This window comes from Crocodylus siamensis, chromosome 5 (assembly GCF_052110815.1).
Source record: "Crocodylus siamensis isolate JL-2025a chromosome 5, ASM5211081v1, whole genome shotgun sequence".
NCBI classification, from domain to species: Eukaryota; Metazoa; Chordata; order Crocodylia; family Crocodylidae; genus Crocodylus; species Crocodylus siamensis.
Genome location: NC_143399.1, coordinates 27,548,626 through 27,568,179, shown reverse-complemented (window position 1 = coordinate 27,568,179; position 19,554 = coordinate 27,548,626). Strand labels below are relative to the sequence as shown.

At 44.9% G+C, this 19,554-nt stretch overlaps 1 protein-coding gene across 4 annotated transcripts in view; it reads right to left on the bottom strand.

Moving 5' to 3' along the window:
• Positions 1 to 19,554, bottom strand: part of PRKACB (protein kinase cAMP-activated catalytic subunit beta) — a 127,939-nt gene that overhangs the window by 2,377 nt on the left and 106,008 nt on the right. For all 4 annotated transcript variants that reach the window (XM_090047823.1, XM_090047822.1, XM_090047819.1 and 1 more), the window contains exons 8-9: positions 18,170 to 18,292; positions 11,979 to 12,143 (exon numbers count right to left, since the gene is read on the bottom strand). In XM_090047823.1, coding sequence (XP_089903949.1) covers positions 11,979 to 12,143; positions 18,170 to 18,292 — 288 coding nt within the window. The remainder of the gene's footprint in view (positions 1 to 11,978; positions 12,144 to 18,169; positions 18,293 to 19,554) is intronic.

Below are 19,554 nucleotides of genomic sequence, written 5' to 3'. Positions count from 1 at the left end.
TGGCAAGAAAGCCAGCTTAAGTTTGGGTTAAGCGGTAAACTGGTTTAAATAATGATATTTACTTGGGGATTTATAAAATGAACTCATTATGCAGTGCTGGAATATATGAATAGAAATTTAAAATAATAATATACAATGTATTGACAAGCATGAATGACTTCCATTTCAGAAAAAAGTTTGGCTCCCTCCCTCCCTGTCTGTCTGAGCTACCATCTCACACAGAAGCCTGAGCACATACAGCTATTTGTGTTCCTCTTGATTTAAAATATTTCACCATGGCCAGGGAATAGTATTCCAAGATGCCATACCACATAAAAGATGCAGTTTTTTAATTTATCTGCAGATGCAGATTTACTTTTTGTTTAGACTTGAGCATCTAACCCCAGGCTATGATTCTGCTCCAAAGGATCACAGGCTCTCATCATTTTATACTATGATCCCCCAGCCCCCACTCACCCCTTTAGAGAAGCTATTAGCATTAAAAAATAATTTAGCTGTCTGCATAAGTATGTGCCAAACAGATGACAATGCACATAGCTGAACCAAGTATCCAAGTACTCAAGTGAGTTTAGCCACATGAGCTGGGCCTTGTTTTGGCAAGTGGACCTAGGCTATACTTAAATCAATGTCAGAAGAAATCCTAGCCTTGGCTGAAGTCTTTATTTAAAAAAAATTCTGTTGGCACATTGCCAAAATTATTTTATTTTGGAGAAATGCAACTCCAGCACAGCAAATAATTCATACGTAGCATTTTTAAAAGGAAAATAAATGAATTGACTGACTACTCAACTGAACACTTACTGGGAAGGGTGTGAGATTGGGGCAAAGTAATATGGAGAACCATACAGAGGGAGGGAATTCCACTAACTGGAATTCTTTGAGATTCTTCAACATGTGTTGTCCACAGGTACACTCCCACTATGTGTGCACATGTCTCAAGCACACAGGGTGGACACTTTTTGCAGCACTGATATAGTATGCATGGACCCTGCATACTGTACAGGCATAAAGGGCAAAACACACTTCCTACTTCTTAGTTTCATTTGGACCACAATCTCAGAGTTTCAAGACCCTGAGAAAGATGGGAAGTAGGGCAGGAAGTGGAATATGTGCATGGGGACAACACATTGTCAGGAATACCAGCTGCTGTAAGTTCTCTTCCTCCTTCAGGTGTTTGTCCATATGCTCATTCTCACTATCAGTGACTCCAAAGCATTGCCTATTTCTCCTAGGCTAACTATAGACAGTCAAAAAGCCTAAGGCTGAATCAATTCAATCTTTACAGGTTAGTCTACACTGAGTAGATCGAACTGATAAGCAAGTGAACACACATCCACTTGATTCCTGAAATGCAGCCACATGCCTGCAGTGGCCTGCCCAAAAGGAGGGGGGGAGGGAATGGGAGAGGGGTAAGCACTAGAGCATACCTTCCTGCTCAGCTGGAGCAGACAGCTTGGGTCAAGACTAGCCCACCCACCCTGCTGGGAGGAGGTTGCGAGGGAGGTGCAAAGCATCCTGGATTGTTGGGGGACTGTGAATTCTGAAGGGGATTTAGGACAGAAGTTCAATAAAAACTGATTTTACCTACTACATTCACCCAAGTTTACCTTAAACCATTTTGGCCATTTTGAAAATGGTTTATGTGCACTGGACTTCTGGGCTAGGGACAGACATTCAAAAAGCCTGAGCCTGAATTGATTCAACCTTTGCAGGTTAGTCTGACTTGGCTAGGCTGAATCAGGTTGTAACTACAGAGACATTCCAGAAATACAGGCACATACTTGCAGTGGCTTAGGCTAGAAGCCAGGGGCTGCTAGAGCAGCCCTCCCTTCCCTTCTACAATGCTGAGCTGAGGGGGTGGGGGGCATGGCCAGGCCCTGGCACGATGCTCTGATTAGGGAGGTGTTCCCCCCATTTCTGACCAGCCCAGCAGGAATTGATAACTCAGTGTTTATCACCCCATTAAGAACACAGAAGGACCAGCTACCTGTTGATTCTACCTTTGTCCCATCTGCCACAGCACAGACCACAGCCAGCATGCAGTCTGCTAGCTAATGTTGAGGTGTCTGTGTAAGGCAGACAGGATAGGGATCTTTGCTTAGCAGGGAGTGGGGAGGGGAGCAGGGGAAAGCCTGCAGTTTCTGTGGAGCTCCAGCCAGAAAGCAGAGGGGAGGGGCCAGCTCTGCTGTGGAGCAGAGAGCCCTGCCCAGCCTAGAGAGCATGCCAGGATGCTGGGGGTGTCTGATTTAATTTAAACCAGGAAGGGGTCCGGGACAGACATTGCATAAACCAGTTTGACTGAAATCAGTTAAGTGTGATACTACATTCAGCCAGGTTTGTCTCAAACCGATTTCAGCCATTTTCAAACTGGTTATATGCACTGAACATCTGTTCTGTTACAGGTTTAAAGCAGTTTCTGATCACTTAAACCGATTTGTGTGTAATGCCGGTCCCTAGCACTGCTGAGTTACAGATTTGAACTGGTTTCTGATCACTTATAGCAGTTTGTGTGTAATTTCTGCCTCTAGCCCTGGAGGTAGCTTTCAGAATCCTAGCCAAACACCAACTACAGGACCAGTTCATTAAATTCAGCAACACCCCTGCAAGTTTCCATGACAGTACAAGGCTTGAGTAAAGGTATGCAAAAAAGCCCAGGTGGTTTCGCAGATGTCAGATGTGAAGACAGGAGAAGTCACTGAGCTAACCTCGGTTTTGGTGGAATGAGATCTGGCCAATGACAGTATGTTCACTTTACTGGCCTCCTAGAACACTAACACGGTGCAACATCTAATTGGATAGTCTCCACTGAAATCACTACATCTTTGGAACTTTTGGCCAAGGAGGTTTTCTGAATAGCTTAGCTCTGTGGCAGTAGGGCAGGTCTCAGTTCTTTGTAAAACAAAACCTCAGTTCTTGAGGAATGAGTCTTGGAAAACACTAGCGTGTCGATCTGTGAACTGAGATGGAATTCAGTGATAAACTTAGAAACCTTTGGCAAGTCCACAAGTAGACCAGTATGGAATACAAAAAGGGGCACGGGGGAATTTTGCATCAAAGCTTGGTTCTCAGCAACCCTTCTTTTTGAAGCAATGACCACTTAACAGGCCCCCTGAAGAACTTCAAAACTGCTGGGTAGAACAAGACTGACATTCTTCAGCAGTGGGTTGAGATGACAGTATTCCTTAAATGAGTCAAGGAATAAGTCGTCACAGCCTGACATGAGTATATAGCCCAGCAGAGCAAGAATGAAACCTTCATAAGGAGAGACACGACACTGGGGCAAAAATCTACCCAACTTGGCTTACATCTTCCTGCTGAAGATGAGAAGGTCTCTAACAGGGGGTGAACAGACCCGTTCTCTTGTCAAGTGCCATATAGGTTCCAGGGTGCAAGATGCAGGGTATATAAATGTGGTTGGAGTGTCCTGCCCCTTACTAAAAAGGGAAGGTTTGATAGCAATATGTAAATAAGTATATAATGGTGCAAAAATTGCTAATGTCTCCATTTTAAACTTGAGTTCGCAGATAAAGTGCTGAGATTTCTCAAGTCTAAAATGGATTGCTATTTCTCTTTCAGCTTTTTAAACCAGGAACTAATCACTGTAGAATCCTTTTCCTTGAGCTGGAAGAATTTCTTCCACTGCCCCAAAAGGCAGTCAGGAGATTTCTTCTTCTAGTAACACCCTGTGAGAAAGGGACAGGGAAAGGGAATTTTGGGTGGGCAGTGAGCTGATTTGGTTAGAATCGACTGACTTGCTGTGAGAAACTTCCTTAGAGTTTCTTGCAGACCATGTATAAATAGAGAAGGAAGAGTGGAAGTCTGCTAAAATTGTCTTTTCTCTGTGCATGACACTTTTTTTCAGGGGCAGGTAGACTCCAGTTAAGAAAAAAAACGGCCATTTTGAGTCACTGAGCACATCAAGGTAACAGGAGCTGAACAGCTCCACTCATTTGAAGGTGAGATTCTCCATCATATTCTGAACCTTCCTTGGGAATCCAGAAAAAATTGTCTTATGACTACAGCTGAGGCCCTGGTATATGAGGTAGCAACCTGCAACTGATCTTAAATATATTTCTGAAGTACAGCAACAGATTGCTGCAAGACACTTGCAGAAAAGGAAATTTGGATGGCCTTAACAGGACTTGGTAGCTGGCTAGCTTGAATTATAGGTTAACCAATGAATGCAACTTCCTCCCCAGCAAGTCTAACCTCCTTATCTTTTAGAATGCTGTGGAGCTGTTTTGCTTCTTCATTAGCCACAACAACATTAAGAAAGCAGGACATGGGATGGGAATAAAAGTATCAGGCATGACTTGTCCACCTTCCAAGCAGCACAACCCGACACGATGCGTTTCCCAACACATGGCTGGATCAATAATGAACTCATTCATAGAATGAATGCCTTGGATGGGAAGAGACAGCTATATCTACCAGCCTTTGCAAAATTCAGCCAAGTCCTCCAATGGAATATTTAAGGCTAAGACAGCCCTGACTCACAAGATCTGAGAAACCTCCCAAATCATCCATCTCTAGCAGCAGAGAAAGGATATCAGCCTCATCCAGAGAGGAGGTTAGGTTAATGCAGATCTTCTGTCATGGAACCTGGATCTGAAAAATCCTTCCAATGGGGGGAGGGGACAGCAACCAGTTATACAGAGGGCACCTGTGAAGTTAAGAAAGAGAAAGAGGAGTCTGGTTGGTCCAACTTCTCTGTGAAGACACTTATGGAATGGTACACCTAAGACTAAAAACAGTAACATTGGAAAGTCCGGGAAAAATCCTTGGGGACACTGGGTTTGCCAGCAGGAGACCCATAAAAAGATAGCTAACATTTCATTTTTTGTGGCTCTGGTAAGAACCAAATGCATAAGCAGAACGGTGGCAATTGTTAGCTTGGACGGAAGAGTTTGATGGCAGTACCAGGGGATGTGGAAGCAGACATGGCTCTCTAAGTGTGGCTGAACCTTGCAGATCCACAGTTAGTGCTAGAGAAGGCAAGGGCAGCAAAGAGGGTTCCAGTTCCATTTGGATCAATAAGTAATTAAGAACTGGTGAAACACACCAGCATGACAACAGATGCTTGAAGTCTTGGATGTGGAGGAGAAGCCAAAGAAGATTGGGCGAATTCTCAAAGGAAATACAGAAACTGAGATTCTCTTTGTTGATGCTAAAACCACAGATCTACTCTGAGCAGAGCAGGGATGCCAAGGAGGGTCTTGGACTTGTCCCACTGGTTATTGCATAACAGCAGAGCATTTTCTATAGAACCAGAAAATGGTGTCAAAGCTTTAGTGCTAGAGCACTGTTAAACTTCATTATCTGGGCTCAGTAGAAATCATTTTGGGTATATAAGAGGTTGATGGACACTGACAGGAAATTCGTTCCTTTTGCTGGTCAGTGACACATGAAGTTGAAGTTCTGTCTTCTTGATCAGAAGGTAAGCTCACGGATGTGCTTAGGAGATGGATCATAACCCAAACTGACTCAGAGCCTGAGTCGAGTGACTGAAGTACATGTACTCAAGCACAGTGGAAACATGACAAGCAGTCAAAGGAGAGTGGGTAATAAGAAAAAAACAAAGAATTGAGGAGCTCAGGTCAAATGATAAACAGATATAGTCATAACAAATATACCTGCATTGAACCTTGGAGATAGTCTACACCACTCAAAACACAGGGCAGACTCTGATATTACCTTTCTTGTTCGTAAGTCCAAACTTACGTTTCGGTGAACTGTACTAAAGAGGAATAACCTATACACATTCTACACTCAAGCTCGGAGGCTGGCCCCAGAAGCAAGTTCACACTTGCTAAATTAAACAACCCTGTAACCTTTTTAAGCCAATTCACTTTCACCCATTGAAGCCATAAGTAAATCCATAAACCTCTCTTACACCACTAACAGTCTCCATTGCAAAATTGTTCCTGAATGGTCCACTCCATCTTTAACATTGTCTGTGCACCTGGAGTGCATGCAGATCATTCTCAGTAGCTGCTGCTAGCTTCTGGGGGCAGACAAAGTTGTGCTAATGTGTGTACCTTAACTCTTAGTTTCATGTTTGTCAGAAGTTTGAGCATTCCTAAACTGACATGCTGGAAGGATGCAAGACAAAGGGCAACCATAACTCTTTAATAGAAGTTTTTAGTCAGTAAGCTAAATAAATAAATAAATAATTCTAATAGTATAAAAGACTTAATCTGCCTGTCCGTCTGTCCATAATGCTTTATTCGCCCTCTGATTGGCTCGGCAACTGAGCACAGGGGGAAACTGGGTGCCCCTCCAAACCCAGGAGGCACCAGTCACTGAGCCAAGGGGTGGGGAGGGGGAGTCCCTGCATGCTCTGCGGTGGACCCAGAATTGGACTGGAAGTACTTCTGGCCCACTTCCGGGTCTGCTGCCAAATGCGCAGGGGACCTCCCCCCCCCCATGGTCCCGTGGGACACTCCATCAACCCCCACCATCTCAGTGTTCACAAGCCACGTCTAGTATCTTGAGATACACAGAAAAAACATAAATCTGTGTTTATGGCTAGATCATCCAATCTCTCTGAATCTATTCGGAGGCTTCTGATTTGATTCAGAGAGATTAACTGGTCTCCTGATTTGATTTGGAGATTTGGCCACTGAATTGGGCCAAATCTACTCTGAATCGAAGCAGCAACTGAAGCTTTGCACAGCCCTAGTAGCCAGAACCATTAACCCACAGTGCTGTTACTAATATTTGAAAAGTCAGATGGCCCCAACATGAAGAGGGGTTCACTGCACTTGTTTTTTCTAGAAGGAGATGAAGGAGTGATTCCTGGCTTGAAGAGCCTGAAGCCTAATTTGAGGCAAACAGAAGTGAACAAGCAACAGCTTATGCATTTACTTAGCCTACAGGATCATAAGTTCTTACTGCTCTTACCCATACTCTCTATCCTCTTGAATTATTTCGAAACAACTCCTTAATAACAGGCCTGGATTACTGCTCTAACTGTGATGGTCTAGGAAGTGAGAGATGCAAATGTGTTCTGGCGGTATCTTTTATTGACACCAAACTTTGGGGCAAAGCATCCATGCCAGAAGATAGGCGAGTGATCCAGGCCGACCTGGACAAGCTCAGCAAATGGGCAGACGAGAACCTGATGGTGTTTAACACCAAAAAATGCAAGGTTCCTTGGGAGGAAAAGCCTGCAGCATCCTTATAGGCTCGGCAGTGCTACGTTGGATAGCACTACAGAAGAAAGAGACTTGGGGGGTCATCATTGACCACAAGATGAACATGAGCCTGCAATGCGATGCTGCGGCTAGTAAAGCGACCAAAACGCTGGCTTGCATCCATAGATGCTTCTCGAGCAAATCCCGGGACGTTATTCTCCCCTTGTACTCGGCCTTGGTGAGGCCGCAGCTGGAGTACTGTGTCCAGTTTTGGGCTCCACAATTCAAAAAGGATGTGGAGAAGCTTGAGAGAGTCCAGAGGAGAGCCACGCGCATGATCAGAGGTCAGGAAAACAGATCTTACGATGATAGGCTGAGAGACATGGGGCTCTTTAACCTGGAAAAATGTAGGTGATCTGATGGCCACCTATAAGTTTATCAGGGGTGACCACCAGGATCTGGGGGAACGTTTGTTCACCAGAGCGCCCCAAGGGATGACGAGGTCGAACGGTCATAAACTCCTGCAAGACCGTTTCAGGCTGGACATAAGGAAGAATTTCCTTACTGTCTGAGCCCCCAAGGTCTGGAACAGTCTGCCAGCGGAGGTGGTTCAAGCACCTACATTGAACACCTTCAAGAGTAAATTGGATGCTTATCTTGCTGGGATCCTATGACCCCAGCTGACTTCCTGCCCTTTGGGCAGGGGGCTGGACTCGATGATCTCCTGAGGTCCCTTCCAGCCCTGATGTCTATGAAATCTATGAAACTGTATACAGGTACTCCTCACCTAATGCCATCCCAGTTAACATCGTTTTGTTATTACGTTGCTGCTCTATTAGAGAACATACTCATTTAAAGTCACTCAGTGTTTGGCTATAATGTTGTTTGGCTGCTGCCTGCTAGTAGGTAACTACTGTGACATAACTGGATTCACTTAACACCATTTTGCTTATAGTCACATTTTTCAACAACGTAACGATGATGGTAAGCGAGGAGCAGCTATAGTTGGGAGAGAGATTAGAACCTTTGCTCTCTTAAAAATAGCAGAAGGCAGGGCCATGCAGACAGACTACAAAATTCATGAGAACTGAAAGAACTCAAATACAACTGGGATTTTAAAACTAGTTCAGATAAGAAGCCTGGCACAGTTACTTGTGCCAGAAATACGGGGCTATATTTTGCAAGGGGGTTTTTTTTTGTTTTTTTTTTAGGGGGGTGGGGGGTTGGATTTGATTGCTCTAATATAATAAAATCTCTGAAAGAGGCCTCATGAGTAGGGCCTGGTTTAAATCATGGGTACAGCTCACTAATATTGTGGCCCAACCATGGTAGGGGCTGCCATTTCTGGGCCCAGACTGTGGTGCCCCCCCCTTCCCAACTGACTGAGGGGGCAGGATAGCCCCTCCTCCGCTGTCATTTACACGTAAATAAGTTGGACATGAAACAAAATGGAGGGGAAGGGAAGATTGCGGGGAGTGGGGGGAGGAAGGGGGAGCAGGAAGCCTGGCACAGACAGGGGCTCTGTGGGGGGTGGAAGGGGGGAGGGAACTAGAAGCCTCCCCACATAGAGGCAGGGAAAAGGGAAACAGGAAAGTTGTGCTGTCAAGACCCCCACCCCAGCCAGGCAGGGACACGTTAGTCACAGGATGCCAGCTCTGGGGGAACATGGCTGTGGCTACCACTGCTACTGCTTTACTCACTTGCAGCTCAATCCTTGCCTTGATTCCCCCTGGCCTGCAAGCCCAAGGAGGCCCTGGCAGCAACAGCTGCCCACAGCCCTCCCCCTACACCAGGGCAGGAGCCACACATAATCACTTTTCCCACCTCAGGGGCATCCTCAGCCTGCCACTGCCACCTTTGTTGCTGGTGCTGGGCAAGCTGGCTGGGAGGGGGGAGGGTATGTGCTGTGCCCTCAGGAGAAGAGGGGGTGGAGATCTCTTTGCAAAGCCAGGCCAGAGCATGGTGGATCCCCCAGGTGCTGCGGGCTCCTCCCAGAGTGGCACCTGCAGGTGTCTAGAGCCCAGAGGTGCTACTCAGCCACACAGCAGCAGCAGCAGCACATCAGGCACTGTCTCAGGAAAGCCCCACAGGCAGCATCCTCCCTGCAGAGCTTACAGCAGCCATCTTGTTGCAGCTGAATGCCATGATATGGCCAATTGCTGGGGAACTTGGCCATATCACGGCATTTCATTGCAAATTGTATTTTTCGTGAAAAATCACTTAATTTGGTGATTTTCATGCAAAACATGAAATCCCAATTTAAACCAGGCCCTACTTATGAAGAACAGTGTTTTCTAATGGACATGCTTGCTCAGCCTTGATTACAGCCATGTTATCAAGCACTATTTTAATAAACAACTAAATAGACCAGTAGGTCATCTCAACCTGGGACGATGCCTTGAGAGCCTTTCAAGGGTGCTCTGGGGTGCCATACAATCTTAGCAATGTTAGGTGGATAAACATGATTCACGAGATAAACCCAGAGATTTCAAATGAATTCATAGTGTTAAAACAGAGTGTTCAAACTTTCTGACTTGTTGTGGTCTTCCTGACTTCTTGCAACAACCAAGAGTTGGCATGTTTTGATAAATGCCTTGAGTGCAAAAGGGCTCAGAACCACTGATATATACAAACAAAAGAGCACCCGATATTATCTGAAATATTAACTGACTACACTATGCATGAGTGAAGCATAGAAGTATTATGCACACTATTTTAGCTGCTAATGCAGGAGTTAGCAACCTATAGCTCACAGGCTGGATGCAGCCACAAAGGCTTGGATCTGGTCCACAAAGGTCTGATTTGGGGTGTCTGCATGTATGCATGTGGGAGTGGAGGGCTGCCAGTTTAAAAGGTTCATTTTAAAGTGGTGATTTAAAAGAGCTGCATTAAAGCTTCCTGTTATATGTTCTTGCCATTATATTTGTTGCTCCCCACTAGCATTTGTCATGTCTTACGGTGACACCCAGTAAATGGAGGGGGGCACAGAGCAGGGAAGAGATCAGAAAGCCATGGCAATTGCCAGATCACAAATGCCTAGCCTGTCGCTCTAAAACCCCTGTATTTTCATTACCCAGTAGATCCAGTTAGATAAATAACATTGCTATAAGAAAGTGCTGGTGGTAACAATTACTGTGAAAAAATAGTACTGTAAGTATAATAATTACCGTTAGAAGTCAATAATCCTTGAAATTATAAAAATGTTATATGTTATTTAGTAATACAGTATTTATTTCCCACAATTAATATTTTCAGGGCCATACTATATTAGTTTTCCCAATCCTTTGCAAATGCTAGAATAAGTAGTAATAGCTGTGCCCCTAGTTTTCTTTAGTATAATTAAGAAATATTTGAAACTTTTATATGGCAATAGGCTAGTAAGGCCAAAACATTTACTGACATTAAAATGTTTTATTTATTATTACAGGAAAAATTACAGATGATTTATCAGGGAAGACGTTTCATTGCATATCAATTGTCTTGTAAACAGGCATTTAAAAAGTGGAGAACAGATAATTACAATTCTGTAGCGTAAAATCTTTTCTTAAAATGTCTCCACTTAATACAAAGAGTACAAGATGTGTTAATAGTATCCTGTCTTCTAGTAATTAATACATTAGTGATTACTACAACTATTGTACTGTCAACTGGTGTAGCCAAACAACCAGTTTCTTTTTATAAACTATTGTTAGTTTTTAGGTTTGGCCTTTAAACTGTTTTTATTATAGCAGCAAGTTCACACCTCTGCAGTCAAGACTGGTAGTGTTGGGAGAATTTGGGTATATTATTCAAAGTGTATCACTTGACTCATACATACTAAACTCATTTAGGATGAATGTCTCAATGCAGGTACAAGATTATTCCACGACCCAAAATTATCTGGGCAATACCATGGGCGTATTTTAAAACTGTTACCTATTCAAAAGCAAACAAACAATGTTTCCTGGTGTATGTCAGATCTGAGAACTCATGAATTCCAGGTGTCTAGCCATGCTACTGAAGGGGCATTATTCTGTAGAAAGAGACAAGTCTTGGAGCTGCTGAAAAAGCCAGACCTTAAACTGAGTCCTACCCTGCTTCACTCACCCTGACTGGACCTAAACCTGCCCTTCCAGTCAGCCTCCTTCAGAGCTGCATTTTCTCAAGAATTTAGTGAAATTCTCAAGCTGCTGCCCCAGTCTGGTACAGCTCCCTCAGCAGTGGCAGAGATCAGTCACCAACACTTTTAGTAGCATTTGAACAGTTAACACTGCTCAGCTGCCAGTCTAGAAAACATTGTGGTAAGTGTCCTGAAAGCCCCTCTTCTACTAACGTTCTCATCCCGCTACACCAGTTCTTGGAGTGGGAGAATTAAAAAAAGTCTGTGTGGGTGAGTGTATAAACAAGACAGTATATGTAGCAGTGGGGTGGGGTGTGCACCTATAGCAGAGGCTGAAGATAGATTTCTTACTTAAGGCAAAAGCTATGCCATGCTGAAGAGCAGACTAGCTGCTGAAGAACAGGAAGCAGCGAATGAAAATTTATGTTCAGCAAGAGGGATCATTTCAGCAGCTCCTATAGCAGGAATTAGGTAGAACGTTAGAGAGGCACGAGGTAGCTCATTTTAAAGATAGACAAGAAAGAGATTAGAGCAGAATGTGTCACAGGGGAATAGGAATAAGTAAATGCCCAGGATAAATAGATTTATTCTTTGTGCAACAAGTCTATACTCATTAGATTATCATTTTTTTAAGATAATTTTCTCTTAAATTACATTTAATCATATGAACCAAGTACCAGATTTTCTAAAATTTACATTTCTATATCAAATTAAAAAAAAAATCACTTTTTAAAAAACCTTACCTTTCTCTGATAAATGGCAATCCAATCTGTAGTAGCAAACCACTTGTGGTTCTTTATGTCATTTACACCATTCTTGAGATTTCCATATCGTTTGGTCAAGTCTACCTGGAGTAAATTTCGTAGAAGATCCTTTAGGTCTGAACTGAAGTGCGATGGGAACCGTACCTAAAACACATATTAACATAATAACATTATAGTACAGATATCAGCTTTTTCTCCTTTGTAAATGAAGAAAAGTAATATTTATATAAAAAACCTACTGGATCATACTATATTTAACATCTAACCACACATCATCCTGGAGCACACAGACAGAAATATAGCTATAGTGAATTTCCATTTCAAAAGACCTTTTGCCAATGGTATATAAATTTGTCAAACTTTTATTTCTGCCTTAAACTTTCCTCAAAAAGTCACTCTAAGTGTGGAGTAGGGGTTAAATAACTGGCTAATTTTGATTCAACTGGTATGATTCAACTCCAACACATCAAGGTTCTTTAACCTCCTCCTCAAACTTTTAGGAGCCGATTTTAAAATAGACATGCAAAAATTTGATGCTGATTTTGAGAGTACATTCGGGCTGGTAGAATAAAGGGGGCCCTCATCTCTCTTATTCAATGGATTATAGATGAACTCACTTATATTTGTGAAATCAGATGCATGTAAAATCTAACAACATGGTTTAAATTTCTGATTTGGAAAAGCACGGATATAGAAAAGATAATTAAATAAAAAGTTTTGTGAATATCAATAGGGATACCTAGAGATTGCACTGTAGTACTTTACAATAAAACACTTACCTTTAACTAGTTTACAGCATGTAAAATTAATTTTTCTTTTACAAAACTAAGAAAGAGAGTAAGCAGTCAGTACAAAACTGTTTAACTGACTATTTGTGTTCAGCTAAGGGCACTGTAGGGAACTGTACTAATAGCAGATTAAGAAAATTTGGTTTTAACAAGTTGCTAATTGCATTTTTAGTAGTCAGATGAAAATTCCACTGGAGCATTATATAATCTATGTGAATAATCCATCTGTGGACTGTACATATGCTACCAGTCAAATTCTCAGCTGAAAAATTCTTAGCATTGTGTAAACAAGCAAGAGTTGGTTTGACTTACTAACACAGTTCATTCTAGGTGGGCTAAGAAGTATTTAAAGATAGTTTATTTGACAGTTTTACTAAATAGTTTTAAAGGGCCTTACTAGCCCTGTGGTGGTGATATGTCAGGAGATATATCCAGGAGAACTAATGCAGAAATTGAGTAGGGCAAAAATATAATCAAATAAATGAATACACTTTTTTAATGGAAAGAACCACAGGAAATTTAATGTTACAATTTTACAGTTTTCTGCCTAGCACATTGGTTCCACACTGGCTTAGAAGGAAGGATGCCAGGATTTGAAGCATCAGCTCTACTTCTGCAGCACCAGGGTTGGGCAGGTATGAACCTCTTGCAGCCCCAGCAGAGCCTGCTAAGCTGCCAGCTCCTGCAGGCAATACAGGCTCAACTGTAGCTACCGCTCCCAAGACAAAACGCAAAGTGTTTATCATAGGAGACTCTATTCTGAGGGGCAATCTGCCACCCCAACCCCTGGTCTGCTGCTTCCTAGAAGCCTGTATCAGAGACATTGCGGAGAAGATCCTTAAGCTCCTTCGGCCCACTGACCACTACCCTATGCTCCTTATCCATGTGGGCACAAATGACATGGCTTGGAGCAATCCCAGCCAGGTCCTGAGGTGCTACAGGGATTTGGGAGCGGGCCTTAAGGGATTGGGGGTACAGGTGGTGTTTTCCTCAATCCTCCTAGTTTTGGGCTATGGGCTGAGGAGGATCGAGGTAGTAAACCAAAGACTGCGGCGCTGGTGTCATCGGGAAGGCTTCGGCTTCCATGACTACAGTCCACTGTTTGGAGAGAGAGGCAGCGAACTGCTGGGAAGGGACGGCCTCCACCTCTCTCCCCTAGGGAGGAGGCTCTTCTCAGCCAGACTGGCTGACCTGCTCCACCAAGCTTTAAACTAAGCCCGCTGGGGGCGGGGGGACTACTGCCACTGCTGGTCCACTGAGCAACCCTTGCAAAGCCAGCAGGCCAAGGCACTTAAGGGAGCCCACCCCTGCCCCAGCCCTGGAACAAACTGTAGGCAAGGTAAGGGCCCCCAAAGGGACACTTACATGCCTGTACACAAATGCCAGGAGCTTGGGGAATAAACAGGAGGAACTTGTCCTTCTGCTTAACACAAATAATTACGATGTTATTGTGATAACAGAGACCTGGTGGGGCTCCACCCATGACTGGGCCACAGGTATAAATAGCTATACCCTGTACAAGAAGGATCGAGTGGCAGAAGGGGCAGAGGTGTCGCTTTCTCTGTCAAGGAAAGTTACGCGTCCCTGCATGCCAACTTTGGCACCCAGGGTGGACAACTGGAGACCCTCTCAGTTAAAATCCATGGGGAACATGGCACAGGGGACACAATGGTGGGAGTCTGCTACAGACCTCCTACCCAGGATCTAGAGCTTAACCAGGAGTTCACCAGGGAATTGGCTGAGGCTGCATGCTCCCAATGCATGGTTGTTATGGGAGACTTCAACTACCTAGACATCTCGTGGGAAGAGCGGTCAGCCAAATCTGAAGGTTGCAAAGCTTTCTCTCGTGCGTGGATGAGTTCTATCTGACTCAAGAAGTCTATGGGCTGACGAGAGGTAAAGTGCTGCTCGACCTGGTACTGGCAATGGGGGACAACCTAATCAGTGAGCTAACAATTGAAGGGAAGCTGGGGTGACAGTGGCCACGAGCTGATCACCTTCACCATCCGCCGTAAAGCTGGCAAGTCAATCAGCAGTACAGAAGTCCTTGACTTTAGGAAAGCTGACATTGACAAGCTAAGGAGGCTTGTCAGTGCGGCTCTAAGAGGGAGCGAACCAGGAAAGCCAAGGCTGCAACTGAACTCCAACTAGCTACAAGTGTCAAGGCCAATAAGAAGTCATTTTTTAGATATGTGGGGAGCCAGAGGAAAAGCAAGGACAACATTAGACCCCTGCTAAACCAGATGGGACATCTGACACCCAGGAAAAAGCCAACTTGCTAAATGAGTACTTTCCGTCGGTTTTTCACCAGTCCCAAGGGATGCCTGTGCCTATTACAGAACAGAAAGGCCTGGGTGAGGGAGATTCCTTACCCTCCATCAATGCTGACCTCATGAAGGAACACCTTGGGAGGCTGAATACCTTCGAGTCAGCCGGCCCTGACGGTTTACACCCAGGGTACTCAAGGAGCTGGCTAGCATCATAGCCCAGACCCTGGCACGGATCTTTGAGAACTTTTGGCGCTCAGGTGAAGTGCCCGAAGATTGGAAGAAGGCCAATGTGGTGCTTATCTTCAAGAAAGGGAGGACAGTGGATCCAGCAAACTACAGGCCCATCAGCCTGACCTTTATCCTGGGGAAGGGGTTGGAAAAGATTATCAAAGAGACCATTCTTAACAGACTGGCTGATGGCAGCATCCTGAGGGATAGCCAGCACAGGTTTGTTGCAGGTAGGTCTTGCTTGACCAATCTCATTTCCTTTCATGACCAGGTGACCTATCACAAGGATGAGGGAAAAGAGATTGATGTCATATATCTTGACTTTAAGAAAGTCTTTGATCTGGTATCCCATGATCACCTCTTAGCAAAACTGGCTAACTGCGGCCTCACCTTCACCACGATCTGCTGAATGGGGAATTGGCTCTGTGGTCAGACCAGAGGGTAGTGGTTGATGGAAGTCAATCCTTGTGGTGCACTGTGACCAATGGGGCCCCTCAAGGCTCTGCCCTTGGACCCATTTTGTCCAACATCTTCATTAATCATGTGGACATTGGAGTCAGAAGTGGACTGGCCAAATATGCCGATAACACCAAACTTTGGGGTAAAGCATCCACACCTGAGGACAGGAAGGTAATCCAGGCAGATCTTGACAGGTAAATGGGCAGATGAGAATCTGATGGTGTTTAACACTGATAAAATGCAAGGTTCTCCACCTTGGGAAGAAAAACCCACAGCATGCTTATAAGCTTGGCAGTGCTACGCTGGCTAGCGCTATGGATGAAAAGGACTTGGGGGTCATGATTGACCACAAGATGAACATGGGCCTTCAATGGGATGCTGCAGCTAGTAAAGTGAGCAAAATGCTGGCTTGCATTCATAGATGCTTCTGAAGCAAATCCCAGGATGTCATTCTCCCCCTGTACTCAGCCTTGGTGAGGCCGCAGCTGGAGTACTGTGTCCAGTTTTGGGCTCCACAATTCAAAAAGGATGTGAAGAAGCTTGAGAGAGTGCAGAGGAGAGCCACGTGCATGATCAGAGGTCAGGATAACAGACCTTAAGACAAGGGGCTGAGAGCCATGGGACTCATCAGCCTGGAAAAGTGCAGGCTCAGGGGTGATCTGGTGATTGCCTATAAGGGGTGCTCACCAGGATCTGGGGGAACGTCTGTTCACCAGAGCACCTCAAAGGATGACAAGGTAGAATGGTCACAAACTCCTTCATGACTGTTTCAGGCTGGACATAAGGAAGAACTTCTTTACTGTCTGAGCCCGCAAGGTTTGGAATAGACTGGTGCTGGAGGTGGTTCAAGCACCAACTTTGAACACCTTCAAGAGAAATTTGGATGCTTATCTTGCTGGGCTCCTATGACCCTAGCTGACTTCCTGTCCCTGGGGCAGGGAGCTGGACTCAAAGATCTTCCAAGGTCCCTTCCACCCCTAATGTCTATGAAATAGTGCAGGCTAGGGCAGGCTGCTGCTATGGACTGCACTGGGCTCCTCCCAGCAGGGGGCTGGGAGGGGGACTATGGGGGGGAGGACTGCAGCTACCCCAAATTTCACTGCATCCACCCCAACCTCCCTCCTAGCGCTGCCACCACCTGCCCTGAGTGCATCCTGGCCCAGTTCCCCTGCTGGGAAGATGCCAGCACAGCCCTTGGCCCCAGCGCACAATGGCAGCCTACCCTGCCCCACATGCAAATCCAGAAGCACACCCCACCATGCCCTCCCAGGTTACGCTCAGCAGCAGCAGCCCCCTCCCCTGGACAAGCCACTCACGGCTCCGTTCCATGCCCTGCCCGAGCAGCACCTGCCCCTGCCCCACTCCCTCTCTCACCACAGGTGCCTCAATTTGCACCCTCCCCACACTCCTTCCCTCCCCCACTCCTTCCCCCACAAAAGGACACCAGCATTGGGCTGGCAAGTCAAGCCACTGGGCTGTGCTCCTGGCCCCGTGCATGCTGCAGCTGTGTACATGTATGGGGCATTTATTGGCTACACCAGGGAAATAAAGCCAATTTCTGATGCTGTCAATTTTTCCCTACATTGGTGCCAATCCAATATGGGACCAGTGAATTGGTACACCTTTAATATAAATTATTTTGTCCATATAGAATGCTTTATGTGAAACAATCAGACACAAACGAAAGTTAAGCAAGAGCCCCACCTTGCTATTACCCAGTTACCGCTCTGTACATCTAACTTCAGCCTGGGTGACATTGGTAACAGCAAAAATTAATGGCCTATGATAAATGATTGCTCAAAATGACTGATCTAATGGTTCCTTCTGTTTTCACATATATGTATGTGAGGGAAATGTATGTGTGTAATAAATAGTTAAAAGTTACCAAAAATATTCTGCCACAGGGTTTTGTTCCTGAAGAGTTTTAAACAACTATTACAAACAATCAGATCATTTGACATTCCCTAAAAAAAGCGTTGCAGGAAAATAATAAAGGAAAAAGCTAGGCAATAGTTTTTTAAAAACTAAATGTATTTTCAAGTATGAAGATAGCCATGAGCCTCCTTTTACTATATACCTAGTACACTGTTTTTTCATCTGCTTTTAAACATGAAGACAAAAATTCAGGACCTGTGAATACAACTGATGGAGCTTATAAACTTGAAAGCAAGGAAGAATCAAGGCAGTATTCCATATTAAAAAAGTGCACTATTTATTTTCTGCAATAAGGTTGCTCACAGATTCATGTCTATACATTATGGTCATCTCTGATTCTCCATTGACACAGACTGGTGTTTAACAATCAGTGAATTGTGGATCTACTACATGTAGAAAACTGAGCTATTCTTCAGGAAGAATGGGATAAACAACAACAATTATTATTATTACTATTGCATTTTTTAACGTGCAGAGTGCCTTTTCTTACCTTTCCAGAAACAATTTTTTCATAAATCTGAATGGGTTGATCTGCAAAGAATGGAGGATATCCAGCTGCCATTTCATAGATTAACACTCCTAACGCCCACCAATCCACTGCTTTGTTGTAACCCTATAAGAAGAAAATACTGTTAGTATCATTGCTAATTAGATTTAAGAATTCCCATACATTTTTATAAAGAACAAGACTGATTTGCTCTACTTGGAGTAAAATATTAAGTCTCTAGTCATAGCTGCTAATGGAGGAAGGAATGCAGAGTAAGATGATGGTGCCTCCTGCCCCCAGTGTGTGGGGAACAGGGTTGGTGTGTGGTGAAGGTGGGGATGTATGCAGCTGATGCAAGAGGGGGAACAGGCAACAGCAGGGGAGTAGGGGGGGCACATGCCCCCCAAGATTTCTGAGCCCACAGCGGGATGAGGGGCTGCAGCTGGGCCAGGTCAGCTCCAGGCAGGAACTGCCTCCAAACCCCAAATGGGCGAGACCTGACATTGAAGGGAGCACCACGCTGCCATGGCGAGGTGCCCCTTGCCTGCCCATCAGCAGCTGGGACACAACTCTGTGCCACCACCATGCCTCACCCTAGCGGCCACAGCAGTGCGGTGCTCCTGCCTGCTGGGCCGCAGAGGTGACTCCTGCCTGGACCTGGTCCGGCCCAGCTGAAGCCGTGTGCCCTGCTGGGACTCAGAAATCCTGGGGAGCACATGCCTCCCTCCCCACCATGTTACCTGTGCCCCCCGTCCCTCTCTGCTGCGTAACCTGTGCCCCATCTGCCATGCTGCCTCTCTCCCTCATCCCAACGCTTACCTGCACAGAGCTGCAGGAGCTTTTTTCCATTGCTACTTGGCTGCCACATGCATGTGCATGCACATATGCAAATGGCACCCCCTGCCTCCAATCACCCTCCCCACTGCCCCCCAGCCCCAAACTGCCTATTTCAGACTGGAACCCTGCCAGCCTGTAAGGGGAAACCTGGGGCTTCCTGCTTTTTTCCCCTAGGTTAAAGGAGAAGACATGTTTTTCCACAGTGAACGGAAAACCAGATCCCTGGCTTCAGCCATTGTTCTTAAGAAATATTAAATAATTTTCCACTGGTTTGGGCCTGAAAAGTTCTCTTCCCGAGGGAGGCCAGGGCCTGCGGGGCCCCAGGTACTTGGTGCCTATCCCTTTAGTAGCATAAAAAGAAATTGTTTGCTTCATCTTTCATATAGATATCTTAAGCTCATTAGTTTATCTAAAATGAAACCTCACAAAACTTTTAATAGAAACCAACTTAAAAATATTTAGTTACAACATTTACTCATTTCTAGGATGAGTTCTGCCCTCCTCACCCCATTTAACATGGGAGAAGCCCCTTGTCTTAGAATCAAGAATGA